At 40.5% G+C, this 13581-nt stretch overlaps 1 protein-coding gene across 2 annotated transcripts in view; it reads left to right on the plus strand.

Annotated features, from left to right (window-relative positions):
• The first annotated feature begins 1441 nt into the window (after positions 1 to 1441).
• Positions 1442 to 13581, plus strand: part of gnl3l (guanine nucleotide binding protein-like 3 (nucleolar)-like) — a 30191-nt gene continuing 18051 nt past the window's right edge. The window contains exons 1-3 of one of the 2 annotated variants that reach the window (XM_048256054.1): positions 1442 to 1746; positions 1843 to 1883; positions 2120 to 2233. In XM_048256054.1, the coding sequence (XP_048112011.1) occupies positions 1734 to 1746; positions 1843 to 1883; positions 2120 to 2233 (168 nt within the window). In that variant the 5' untranslated portion in view covers positions 1442 to 1733. The remainder of the gene's footprint in view (positions 1747 to 1842; positions 1884 to 2119; positions 2234 to 13581) is intronic. The other variant, XM_048256055.1, reaches the window with a different exon arrangement.

Below are 13581 nucleotides of genomic sequence, written 5' to 3' on the forward strand. Positions count from 1 at the left end.
TTCTAGCCACACATCATACAAACACGGAAATGTAGACACTGCTATGATTATTTTTTCTCATCTGACATGTTTCTGTACGTTGGCGGTAACCACACTACCGGAAAATTAGGTTTTGTTTAGCCTACGTGATGATGGACCTCCCCTGCGTTTTGCTCTACTATTGGATCGCCTCGCGATGGACGGATTCATTTGCATAAAGTTGGGGATTGCTGAACTTTTTGACGCGCCGCAGCCACAGCACTCGTCGCACCGCATACCCAGAAACCTATGCGGGTGCGGAATTTGCTTCTCATAGAGATGAATAGGGATACTGCGTCGCGTTGTTCGCATCGCATGCTAGTGGATCACCGGCGTAATGTGGGTCTGGCTCGTCAGGCTAGAGGCTCTCCGTAGACGGGCTCTTGTCATTCCCCGATGTGAGTCGCATGCGTCACTTTGCGACTACCTGTGCTGTTAGCCACAGAATAATGACATTAGCCTACACAGCAGTAATGTATTATTTAGCGTAAGGCATCACATTTTCACGGCATGATCTCTAATGTCAGTCCTAGATTAGAGGCTGAAGTAGCCTGCTAGCGAGAGACTTCTGTAATATCAAAAAAAATTGACCTACATAACGAAGTTTGTTCACTGCTGGCAAGTAAGTAAGCAATCAAGCACAACAAAGGCTGTCACTTGAATGGCGTTTGCTAACGTTAGAAATCAAACAATCTTAGATAGCTAAAACGTTTTTGAAACAGAAAGTTAATTATTTTATGGATTTCAGTCGGATCCCTTGGCGTTATGCCGTAAAATCTATAAATCTGAGCATGCGTGACTCACATCGGGGAGTGACACTGTTGTTACCATAGACTGTATATATAGAACTATAAACAGTCTATGGTTGTTACTTAACAATCTTTGCTTGTGCCAGAGCCCGTCTACGGAGAGCCTTGCCACTCCGTATTAAGTCCCATTGTACCGAATTTTGGATGCAGTTCCACCAGAGTTCCACTGGGGGCGATCGCCATGAGTGCAGAATGAATGGGAGCCAATGGAGCTAGACGGCTAAAATTGTCTCTTTCACCTGATTGTCGTTGACAAATCTCAGATTTGATTGAAGTTTGTATAACTTCAACATGGGTTATAGGTCAAAAGTTGAATGAACGAGTACTTATGTCCTTTTGATTTCTTACAGGTTGGGTCGTTGTTGCACATAACACGCTAGCATTGTGCTAATGAATGACGTCATTGACACATTTGAAAGGCTTTTAAGAACAATTAAGTGACTTTAAAAAATATAATACTCAACCAAGTGTATATTCTTTGCCTCCCCTTTCGAATACAATACTCAAATTACTTGAAAAATTATATCCCGAATAAAGTGGGTTTTGAGGGGTACAGCTCCATATACCTCCATGCATTCTGCACTCGTGGACGAGCGCCCTCATGTGGAACCACAGAAGGAACTGCAACCAGTTTAGAAACCGGAAGTTTTCCGAGAGTGGCAGTTCTCCCCTTATTAGACATTCTCTGCTTGTGTCGTGAGTTTCCCCGAGTTCGGGCTTTCAACCAAAGATTCTAGAACAGAGCTCTGTTCTAGAATCTTTGCTTTGTCTCCCCGGAGTGTCGACTCCTTTACATGCTTTTATTTTGACAAAGAAAACTAGACGCAAAACTGGTCATGTCGTCACATCCGTTAGAGTGTGGCGTTCCCTGTATCAGGCTGCGCTCCAGTGTCAACACGTGCAATTATGTCCAAAGCTAGTAAGTATGTTTTTTTTTTAAACTGTAACATGTGATTTCTAGGTTCCTATAAGAGTAATTTACACAGTATTTATAACTTTGCCAACTGTCTTTCAGAACAAAAAAGAGCGAAAAGGCTTGGTTTCATCGGTAAAAAGGTAACTAGCGTGAAGTGTTTTATGGGTTACTACCAGTTCGCTGATGGCTAAGGAGCATCGGTAGCAGATGTGCATGTTGTTGAATGCAATACTAGCAGAATGCAATATGTGTTATTTACTTGTGAACAGTAATGCTGTGGCCTGTGTCTATTTAGGTACAGTATTGGCGAGTTGTCGAGTGTTGGTATGGTAATGTACTGTCGCACATAGCGATTAATTGTAACGTTATTTGTCAGAGCAAGGATGGAGGGCAAACCAGCACCCAGGGAAGCAGAAAGGATCCTGGTGTGCCAAACGTTCGACACTTCAAAGAAAATGCGCAGAGGCAAGCTGAACTTCGACAAAAAAGGGTGAGAACGATTGGCTGATATTAATAGCAAATCAATCATTTTGTTTACTTGCTGGCTGTTGTCATTACACACCGTCTTGAAATTGCGAATTGTACTGGATGTCATTTAGCAGATTAAGTCATTAGTCTCTGACAGTCTGTAACAGATTGTGCAGACACCACAGCAGCAAGTGTATCCCCCCCCCCAGCGCCCACATATTTTGGTCAACTTAAAGGAACCATATGTAAGAAATGTATTTTAATTAATCATAAAATGGCCCTGATATGTCACTAGACATTAAGAAATCATGTTAATTTCAAATACTATATCACTGACAACAGTAGTCCGACCAGGATATTCTCATTTAAAAAGTGAAGTTGCAGCCCTCAACTGATGTTGATGTTGTCATGTTGTGTTTTGGCCTGATGCGCCACCCTCCACCTGTCTACTAATCACAAAGGCTAGTGTTTCGGCATCAAGGTTGCCAGCTCTGCTAGTCAGGGGGGAGGGGGAGGGGATACACCGCTCCACAGTAATTTGAAAGTGATTGCAGCAAAGATTGTTAAGGCGGAGCAAGATATTTCATCAGGAGCCACTTCCGGGAACCCGGATCGCATGAGGTGGGGGGGGGGGGTCAAAATACCCCTTTATGCAGAGCAGAGGCAGCGACTGCTCCATTGAAGTCTATGGGCATAGCTCAGAATTTCACCACATATGCTAAGGTCTTGGTTCTATAGAGTTAGGAATGTGAATTTCGGGCACATTTTCATGATCCTCAAACCCTTCTGAACATTTCAGGTACATTTTAGCATTTTGAGCAATCCAGTCTGGAGAAAATCAACCTTATATCAGGTGTCGCCCGGTTATTTCTGCCGCTGCTGTTGGCGGTTGCAACTTACGCCAATAATCGTCATCGACCGCCTCTTTATGCAGACAGGATTCGATCCCCATTTCGCGCCCATAGACATGAACTACGACGAAGTATCTTGCTCCGCCTTAACAATCTTTGATTGCAGTACCAGTTTTGGCCACAATCTTACATACTGTTCCTTTAAAACTACTGTTGTCCTATGTATAAAAGCACAGCTAGCAACATAGCAAGAGGCTAACAACCATACAGTTTAATTAATGTTAGCCTATTTCATTACATGTGTAGGCTAATAGGCTACTCATAAACAGACGCCATAGCTGTAATCTTTTCCTCGTTTCTCCTCTCCTTTTCCTCTCCTCTCCTTCTCCTCTCTTCTTCCTACCTGATGGCTTGATTCTTTCTTGTCCTGTGTTTATTTGGCACATCAGAATCAAATCACCTATCCCTCAACTACGACGGAGTATTAGGGCCACACATGAAGACATTTTTTTTTTTTTGCCATGGCGAGATTAAACTCGACATGTTGACTTTAAAGTTGCCATGTCGACATTAAACTCGACATTTCGAGAATAAATTTGAAATATTATATCTACTCTAATCTCGACGTGCCGACATTAAACTCGAAATACAGTTTAAACATACCCTACAGTTTAAGCTATGTAGCCTACACTAACACACAATATGTGACATGAATAATAGGCCTACTTCAAATAGGTGTTATTTCAGGTAGATTAATGCTAGATTGCTGATAGATTCAGATAGATTGCGTCTTGTCTGTTAACAACTCATTGTCGTCATTGTGAAGCGCGTCTCGCGGTTATAGAAATACCATGCACTATGCCATATATAGCTAGAATAATTATGTTTCCAATGATATAATGTTTCTATAAAACAAAATTTCACTCGGTTTTTACGTGGGTATAGGCCACCACATCCAAATAACTCCCCTTCATGACCCACAGGCCGTCACTCTCATTTTTTTTAAAACTGCTATTCCATATCTCACCTGCATAAAATATAGTATGCTATAAACATAGATATGTGTGCATTTACTTAGAATACATGGGGTTGCCTGGTCAGGAGGACGGCTTCAATCATCCCTCCATAGACATTCAGCATAGCTGGCTGTTTTGCATCCATTACAAACAAACATGCAATGTGAAAGTCTGGGATTGGGGAGAGCACTTATGCCTAATGCCTAATCTAGTGCATGTCAAACCTTTAGATGAAAAACACTCTTTAATAATAGGCCTACAATAAATAAATAAACCGCTAATGACGTTTACTTTTGACCATCACATCGCCTGTAACTCCGTGATAAAAGGACGTAACAGGAAAGTATTTGGCTGAGCAACGTAAGTTAATATGTTCTATGTTTTGTCCACATGATGTCTATGTCTATCGTTGTTGCACTCGAAGAAAACTGGAATGTTTCATTCGTCCTCCTTTTCAATCGTGCCGGTGCTTAGGCCTACCCTACTTTGGAGCGGTCGTTCTCTCTCCAAACTAACTTTATTCTTAAAATGTTGAGTTTAATGTTGACACGTCGAGATTAAAGTCGACATGACATTTCAACCTTATTCTCAAAATGTCGAGTTTAATCTAGTCATGGCAAAATATTTTTTTCTTCATGTGTGGCCCTAATACTCCTCATAATACGTACTCAACACCGTCAACCAATTGTCAAAACAAATTTAGATTTAATAGACTCAGTCAGACCAATAGTATGAAAAATCAGGAACAGAGTTTATTTACAATGATGCGCATCAAGGGAGAGACAGCATGACTTCACCTAAAGATCCATCAGCTGCTCTAACTAGACAAGGAAATAGTTAGGGTTTAGGTATCCTTCCAGGCTGACGGGAGATGGCGTTGGTCATCCCATCTCACGTGGACTACACTGAATCAGACCCTGATTAGTGGCAACCTGGCAATCCGGAGCAGATAGCTACTGACGCAGCCATGCAGAACAGTGAAACACTGCAAAGTCATAATATTCCTGCTTATCTTTAAATACAGTCACACACAGATATACACAGGGACAGTACAGATATCGTACTTTTAGTATCAAAGTGACCCACTGATGAGAAATGCAGAACATTAAACCACATATTGGAATATTGGACATAATGCAGAACATTAAACCACATATTGAAATATTGGACATAATGTTCTATTCCACTTTCTCTCAGTCCCCCTTTTTCAGCCTTTATGGCTGGAACATTTCATCAAATAGTGCCACTATATAAAATATAAATGATTATACAATTGTTTCATTAAAGTTAGATCCAAATAAGCAGGTACATGACAAGATACATGATTTAACTGATTTCTTCGTAAGTTGTGAAAAATAGCTACACATGATTGGTATACAATAACAACCACATAAATCAAAGAGCAAACCATCATGACAATTAGAACAAGAGCTAGAAAACTAAAAAGAATATATTTGGTCAATCCCCCTAAACTATCCAGAAACTTGTCTATATAATTTCTATATCAGGTTGGGATAATCCCATTGGTGTACCACCTTTTCAGATTATCAACCGATTTAGAGGCATCAGGACATAGATCACATGTATAAAAATAATAAGTTCTGAATCCAATACTCTCAAGTCCCCCTTTAAAAGATTTGAAGCCTTTGACACTAAACAATAGCACAAATCTGATTTGAATCAGAATGAGCCTACTAATTAACTGAGAGCAATGCAGTAATTGTGTCTTTTTACCATGTGTATAATACCTAGGCAAAGCTGAATATAAACCAAAACACATAAGAAATGTCTCTCAACAATTCTCAAATAGAAGCCAATAAAGGAAATGAATCAAATGAAACATGGTTACATGTATAAAAGTGGCCCTGGCTGTCTTGATTTCTCACAGGGTGTGAAAATAAAGTTTACAGACCACAGAGTACTAGTGATAAAACAACAATAACTAAACAGTTATAGGGGAAAAAGAAACAATAGACAAAGGGAAAAAACGTCATCATACCACATTATCATCTTGACACTGGTTTGCATACAGTAGCTGTGAAAACGGTTGTAAAGACCTTTTCATGTCAATGAAGAGAAAAAAAATAATACCAATATAATAACTGCAGTGGGTGTGTTGTTAATAAACATATGAGCCTATTAGTTCAATATTAGTTCAGAATAATGAAGTGAACATCAACAACCTCTCATCCTCCATGAAAGAAAAAGCTATCTTTAATTATCCCCTTAGCTAAAGTGTTGTGGCGTATAACACTATGTCCTAGAGCAAATTGTGTCAGAGCATCAACAATTTGATCAATTCACTGCTGTTGGTAAGATTACAACTTTGCTAAACTGGCCCTCAAGTATGAATTTAACCGATATGGTTCAACTCTTGTCAGTGTTGTCACTGCCAGAAGCATGAGATTGTGGAGCAATGCTTAATACATATGTCCAAGCTAAAAGTTCTGCCACTTGTGCCCCTCTCCCCCCCTTTTCCAGAACCTTCTCTGCCCTCAGAACCTGTATGTCTTTCACTGTCGCCCATTCAGCCAGTCGCTCACCATAGTGTATTGTGGCCTCAAAGCAGGACCTGGCAGGGCTTAAGGCCGACACACCTAGCCAAACAACAGTCAAAACACATCTGTGTCTACCTTGAAGCAGGAACATAGCGTCCGCATGGCTTCCAGTGTTTGCGGCCTACATGTGGAACATGATAACTTGGGTCTTGGAGAAACAGTTAGCCTGTATTTAAGCAAAATGGTCATACTTTCTATGGGGCCTTCATTAAATTTACAACTGGAAAATCTAAACCAAAACTGGAATATGTAATCTGATATAATTAACATACCAATCATCTCGCATATGTGCTCCTGTGACTTGTAGTGGATTGGGGAGAGTGTAAGACGCGAGAAATTATATATAGCCTCGGAAACATAGACGTCGAGCTATAGGCTATCCTCGCTTAAAAGAGCTTGTGTGGACAAATAGGGTGAAGAGTTAAATGGCAATGATATTATTACATACTCCTCAATCTGACTCCATTTGATAAATAATTTGTATCACCAATCAATTACCAAGTAACTAGTTTATCAGCTATTGAGGAGAATGGCATGGCACACTATGAGAATTGAAGTTATCCGATTGGTAGGCAAATTAACAATTTATTAGGCATTAAGCCTTAAAGGTAAATGTAACCAATATCACTTAAGTTGGATGTACAAGTAAACTCACATGGTCTACTGTAACAAAGTAACAACCAAAGGAACAAAGGAAGCTTATCAAAACACAGAGATAAACTTAACCAGTTAACAAGTTATGAATTTACAGATACACCAGATAAAACAATACAAATCCAAAAATAGAGGATAGGGAGAGGGAGAGAAAGACAAAGGGAGACAGAGAGAGGAAGAGGGGGAGACAGAGAGAGGAAGAGGGAGAGCGAGAAAGGAAGAGTGAGAGAGAGGCAGAAGACCAAGCCACAAGGGCCTAGCTCAAGAGGAGAGTGGAGATGGAAAAGGAGAAAGAAGAGCGAGGAGGACCAAAGCCTCCACTTTTATCATTCACTTGGACCACCCCCGACTCATCAGAGCCTTTGTTGTCTGAGGTGGATGGGTGTGGCCCAGGTGGATATCATAACTTTATGCTACAGTTTAATTCTTAATCTACAACTATGCACAGATACATTCAATTGTAAAGAAACCATAATCAGACTGTTTACCACATTACAAGTATTAATTCAAGACCAAACATGAATGTATTATTCACAACACATATTTACAGAGCAATACTGTATGATAATGAGGTTGGCCTATCTCACCATAAGACATCAAGTAGGCCCAGGACTGAGTTACCTCTCAGTAAAGGGGCCAAAACAAGGAGCAAATAGTCACTTTATGCATGAGCGGGTGTTGGGGATCTTTGGCCATGGCCAGCTAAGACAATACAGATCAAACACAGGTATCCACACATGTAACTTGAATGCAAAAGGCATTCTTTAGAAATGCATAAGGTTTGGGCAAAAGACGGGCCTTACAAGAGCAAGGATGGCTTTGATGCTTTGGTCCAGGCATCCAACACTCTTTATAGCACAGCACACAGCATTTAATTTTCTCTGCAAAGCTTCACTAAATTTAGTTAAAACAGATATTCCTAGGTGGAGATATCAGATATCAAAATGTATATAAAACACCGGAGGATGATGTAGGAGGTTGCGACTCTTATGACATTTTAGTCATTGATTAAATCAATGTAATTTGAGGCTAACCGTGTAAATATACACTTAGATCATCACAAATAACATACAAATTTGTTATTTCCCTCACCAATGAGCACTATAGTACAGCGGCTAAGGCCAGATTTTTACCTGAATCGTTCAGTTTTTGCAGAAAGCACGAAACTTGGTACAGTTATAGTACTACCCCTAGTGATCAAAAATTGAAATGGACCCCAACACATAGCGCCCCCTAGTGGCCCCTATCTTGACTTCAAATATGGCCACCAAAATATGCCCTTTTTTTCTACATTTATAATGCTATGCTGCTTTTAACACATAATATGACGTCTATAGCCATCTTTCAGCATTATGAAATGTATAATGAGACAATCATGCATAATTAAAATGGCAGACATGTTGGATTTTAAAGAAGTAGCCATACATTCTGACACCGAGTCAAAAACTGGGGTGCATTTAGGCTATGTGTGAAGTTTCGACTGTGTGACTAAACCCTGCACTTGCCTGGGCTCAATCCTTCTAATTTGCCCCCTAGAGGCTGGCATGCTAGCAAGGAGGCTAAAACCCATAGATGCTAGAGTCTGTCAAGTCTCTTAAAGAAACATATGCTGCCTTTTGGGAATTTAGCTATTTTGTCTTCTATCCTAGAGTTAGATAAATTAGTACATACACCCAGTCATAGTTAGATAAATTAGTATATAACCCAGTCCAACACATCCTACAGTTAGCCTAATTCAATTGAGGTGGGTGGGGCCAATTAGCATATACCAATTTAAGGCTCATAGTGATTGTCCAGTCCTTGGGTGTGCTTTGTGGTGGATACACCATAAGCTCAATACAAGTTGAGGTTGTTCTGATATAGTAAGTCCAAGACTTGCTTGAGGACCACTTTCTCCAAAACAAGAAAGAAAGAAGGGAAATAGGTCCGTAAAAACAGGAATGGTTTTAGAGGTGGTGGCAAATGAGAACTTTTTCCATCTTTATCCTCCTTGACTGATTTTTCACTAGTTTCACATTTGGCTATGGTCAGTGTCACTACTGGTAGCATAAGCCAGTACCTGGAGCCTACAAATGTTGCACAGGTAGTCCAACTCCTCCAGAATGGCACACTAAACGTTCCATTGCTAGAGGGATTGCTGTGTCTCCCAGTGCAGTCTCAAGAGCATGTTGGAGATTCCAGGAGACAGTTGCTCTAGAAGAGCTGGGCAGGACCAGTATCTGCTCCTTTGTGCAACAACAAACAGTAGGAGCCCTGCCAGAGCCCTACAAAATGACCTCCTCCTGGCCGCTGGTGTGAATGTCTCTGACCTGTCAGACTTTATGAAGGTGGCCTGAGGACCCGATGGCCTCTGGAAGGACCTATGCTCACTGCCCAGCACCGTGCAGCTCAATTGGCATTTGCCATAGAATACAAAATTGGCAGTTTCGCCATTGACGCCCTGTGCTTTTCACAAATGATACCAGGTTCACCCTGAGCACATGTGAGGTCTAAAGATGTCTTGGAGAATATAATGTTGCCTGCAACATCATTCAGCATGACTGGTTTGGTGGTGGGCCAGTGATGGTCTGAGGAGGGATATCCTTGGAAGGACGCACACACCTCTACGGGCAAGACAACTGCACCCTCACTGCTCTTAGGCATCAGGATGAAAACTTCAGACCCATTGTCTGACCCTGTATTGGTGCAGTGGGCCCTGGGTTCCTCCTGGTGCACAACAATGGCTGGACACATGTAGCGAGAATGTGCAGGCAGTTCCTGGAGGATGAAGGCATTGATACCATTGACTGTCCCCCCACACTCCCCTGACTTAAATCCGATTGAACACCTCTGGGACATTATATTTTGGTCCATCCAATACCGCCAGGTTGCAACACTGACTGTCAAGGAGCTCAGTGATGGCCATGTCCACATCTGGGATCAGATACCCCAGGACACCATCTGCTGTTTCATTAAGAGCATGCCCCGATGCCATCAAGCATGTTAGGGCCAAACGAACTACTGAGTACCATCATTGTTGGTGAAATTTAAGCAAAATGGACTAGCTTGCCACGTCATTTTTTCCACTTCGATTTTCGGGGGGTCTTTTAATTCAGTCCTCTGTGGATTGATCATTTTCATTCCCAAATAACGAAGTGGCATCCTTTTCTTCCTAACATATTACCCTATGCAGATGACAAACTGCTGGTCCTCCCAGCTAAACCTACTGCTCTCACCTACTCGAATGCCCTCATACAGGCATGTATGCTACCCCCCGACCATTACGCTCTTCAGACAAACATCATCTAGCTCTGCCACCGGTACACTCCAAACTTTGTTCATCTGTTATTCCTCATTGCTAGAACGAGCTACCAGTTCCTACTAGAGCAGGGACATCCCTCTCCACCTTCAAAAAACTCCTGAAGACCCAGCTCTTCAGAGAATATCTCCTCTCGTAGCACTACTTACAACTAGCTAATTCTAGCACTTAGCACCTGACTTGACTGTATAAAAACAACACTCACTGATGCACTTTTCCCTATTGTACTCTACCTTTTTGAATTGTTTTAAATGGTTCTAGAATTGTTGAGAGAATTGTTTTAAAAGCGTTAAACTGTTTACCAGGTTGTAAGTCGCTTTGGCTAAAAATGCGTCAGCCAAATGTAATGTAATGTAGATATCCAGTATGATGTTTTTTCCATTATTTTTCAATAATTGGCTTATTTTCTTACACATAGTGGCCATATTGGAATCTTACCAAATTATACTTGATGCCTTGTATATTATTGAGTTCGTCATGTGATAAAATGACTGTTCAAACTTTGAAATTGTTTTTGAATGATATTTCTATCATGAATAACAATAGAGATGGTCTATATTTTCACATTTGGTATCCGCCATATTGGATTTCAAAATGGCCAACATCAAGTTTGTTTGGAAATCATGTCAATAGCTTCCTTCACTCTAAAAATTGAGTGTTAGAACTTAAAAGACTTTTTTATGTTGTTTAATTTTGAAGTTGTATCAACAATTCGATTAAGAATGGTAGCCATATTTGAATTCAAGGTGGCATCCACTAGAGGGCGCTATGTGTTGGGGTCCATTTAAATTTTTGATCACTAGGGGTAGTAGTATAACTGTGCCAAGTTTCATGCTTTCTGCGAAAACTGAACGATTCCGGTGCTTAGCCACTGTACTACTACGTAGAGGTCCTTATAAATATCAAAAGGATCTCATAAACCTAGGTTTTTCTCTTTAGGATGAATCACCCCTGAGCCTCTTCGCTTTGGGTTTCTTTTCATCATAAGACTACTTCTACTAAATAGCCCTCCTAGTAGTTTTCTTATTTAGGATGAATCACCCCTGAGCCTATTCGCTTTGGGTTTCTTTTCATCCAACGACTACTACTACAAAATAGCCTCGACTCCCTACGGAGGAGATTTTTTTATTTTAATTTTATTTTTCTCACCGAACGTTCGCCTTTTTGCTTTATCACTGGTTCTCGCTCCGACGTCTCAGGAGAATTCCCTTTCAGTAGGACCCCGTCATCAAGTTTCCTTACTTGTTGTTGTGAGCAGATCTCTTATACTCAGAGAAACCTGAGATTCTAATATATATCTTATTCTAGGGCTAGGGCCTGAATCACTAGGGGGAAAAAAAATAAGATGGGCTGTAGCAACCTAACAGCCCTGGTCTGGCTGTAAGTCTCTGGTTTATCCGTTGCTGCGTGTTCAGCTCCCTTATGGGTGTTTCTAGAGGCCCATCCCCAGAACCAGGACTGAAAGATCACCCCCCTCTATTTTGTTTCAGAGGAAAAACAAACACTTAGGACGGTAGACATTATTAAATGATAACTGTAATTCAATGGCACATAATTTTCCAGAACTGGCAAATCTAACAAGAATATCAAACAAGGGCATTGCATGTCTCTTTTAGCATTGACAGGAAAACAAACAAAATAAAATAATTAAAGCATGTTGACCAAACACAAACCAAAACAAAACATGTGCCACTTTTAAGAGAAGTAACTCTTGACTGAATTAATATGGTATGCTATAAACATCAAAACGTCATTTTAAAAGAGAATTTAAGACACCTCTGACAAGCAACACCTTCAAATTGTTTGAACTTAGATATAAAATATTTGTAACTTCATAATTCAAGTGTAATAAACATATTTTCTCTTCTCCACTCTCTCTCTTTACACTGGCTCCCTGACCTTCAAGTGCAGAGATAACAACCACTCACACACACAAACACACACAGCTAAGTCAGAGAAGATCTGTACCTTATGGTTAAGTGTGTTAGTGTTTTCCGTACCAGCAAGAGTGCCCTCAATGGTGACCACAGAATATCCTCAACTCAACAGGGGAGGAGGAATTAGACTTCAAAGACTTAACAAAATCTCGGCTTCAGTTTAGTTGAGAATAGTTCAGTAAATCAAACAAGTTTGAATCCCAAGCAAAAACCCAAAAATAATTCTCTTATTGAGAGGAAGCAAAAAAAAAAAAAAAAAACAATTCAATATAATTAAGTCAGATGCATCTTTCTTATGTGTATTCTCAGTTACAGTCTGTAACAGATAGGTGACCTTCATGCATATCAGCTGGCCAACATACACACCCACAGGAGGAAAGACAAAACAAACTCAGTCTTTAGTTGCAACACAGTTGCAGTTGCAACACAAGGTCTGTGGCTAAAGCAGCCATAATGAAAGCGTTATCATTGTTTGGATACTTCACACACACATGTGTTTTTTAATCGCATAGACTACTACTACCAAGCTGGAATCAAAGCACATCGACTCTCCTCTCATACCCTAAACACGCACTTCGAACAAACAAAAAACGTCTCAGTCTCACGATATAGCGATTGGCAAAACTGTATTGGACCGGTGTAACGTTGGTACTAAATCATCCATCGCAAAGAATGATTTTTGTAGCACGTGCAACAAATGTGTAGGTACAGCCCTGCCCTGGATACATCTCTCAACGTGCGCTCTAAAACATTTGGCTTAAATAAAGATGTAGATCACTGGTGCGTTAATAAATCTACATTGCGGCGAGTTGACACAAATTATTCACTTTGATGAATTTATGTAGTTTCAGTCCTAGTTACTGTACTTTGAGCCATGCTCTTCCTTACTTGAATCACCTTTGAAAATAGAGGATTGAAGTAGCCTATATGGGTGTTTGGGAATGAACGTTGACTCAGATGCCTTTTGAGACTTTGAGCTAAATGTCCCAGCCCGGTGTTTAGGATGCATCATAGACAGGTTATCTTTCAGGTAGCCTATATATTTTCCATTAGAAA

Source organism: Alosa alosa, chromosome 10 (genome assembly GCF_017589495.1).
Source record: "Alosa alosa isolate M-15738 ecotype Scorff River chromosome 10, AALO_Geno_1.1, whole genome shotgun sequence".
Taxonomy (NCBI): Eukaryota; Metazoa; Chordata; class Actinopteri; order Clupeiformes; family Clupeidae; genus Alosa; species Alosa alosa.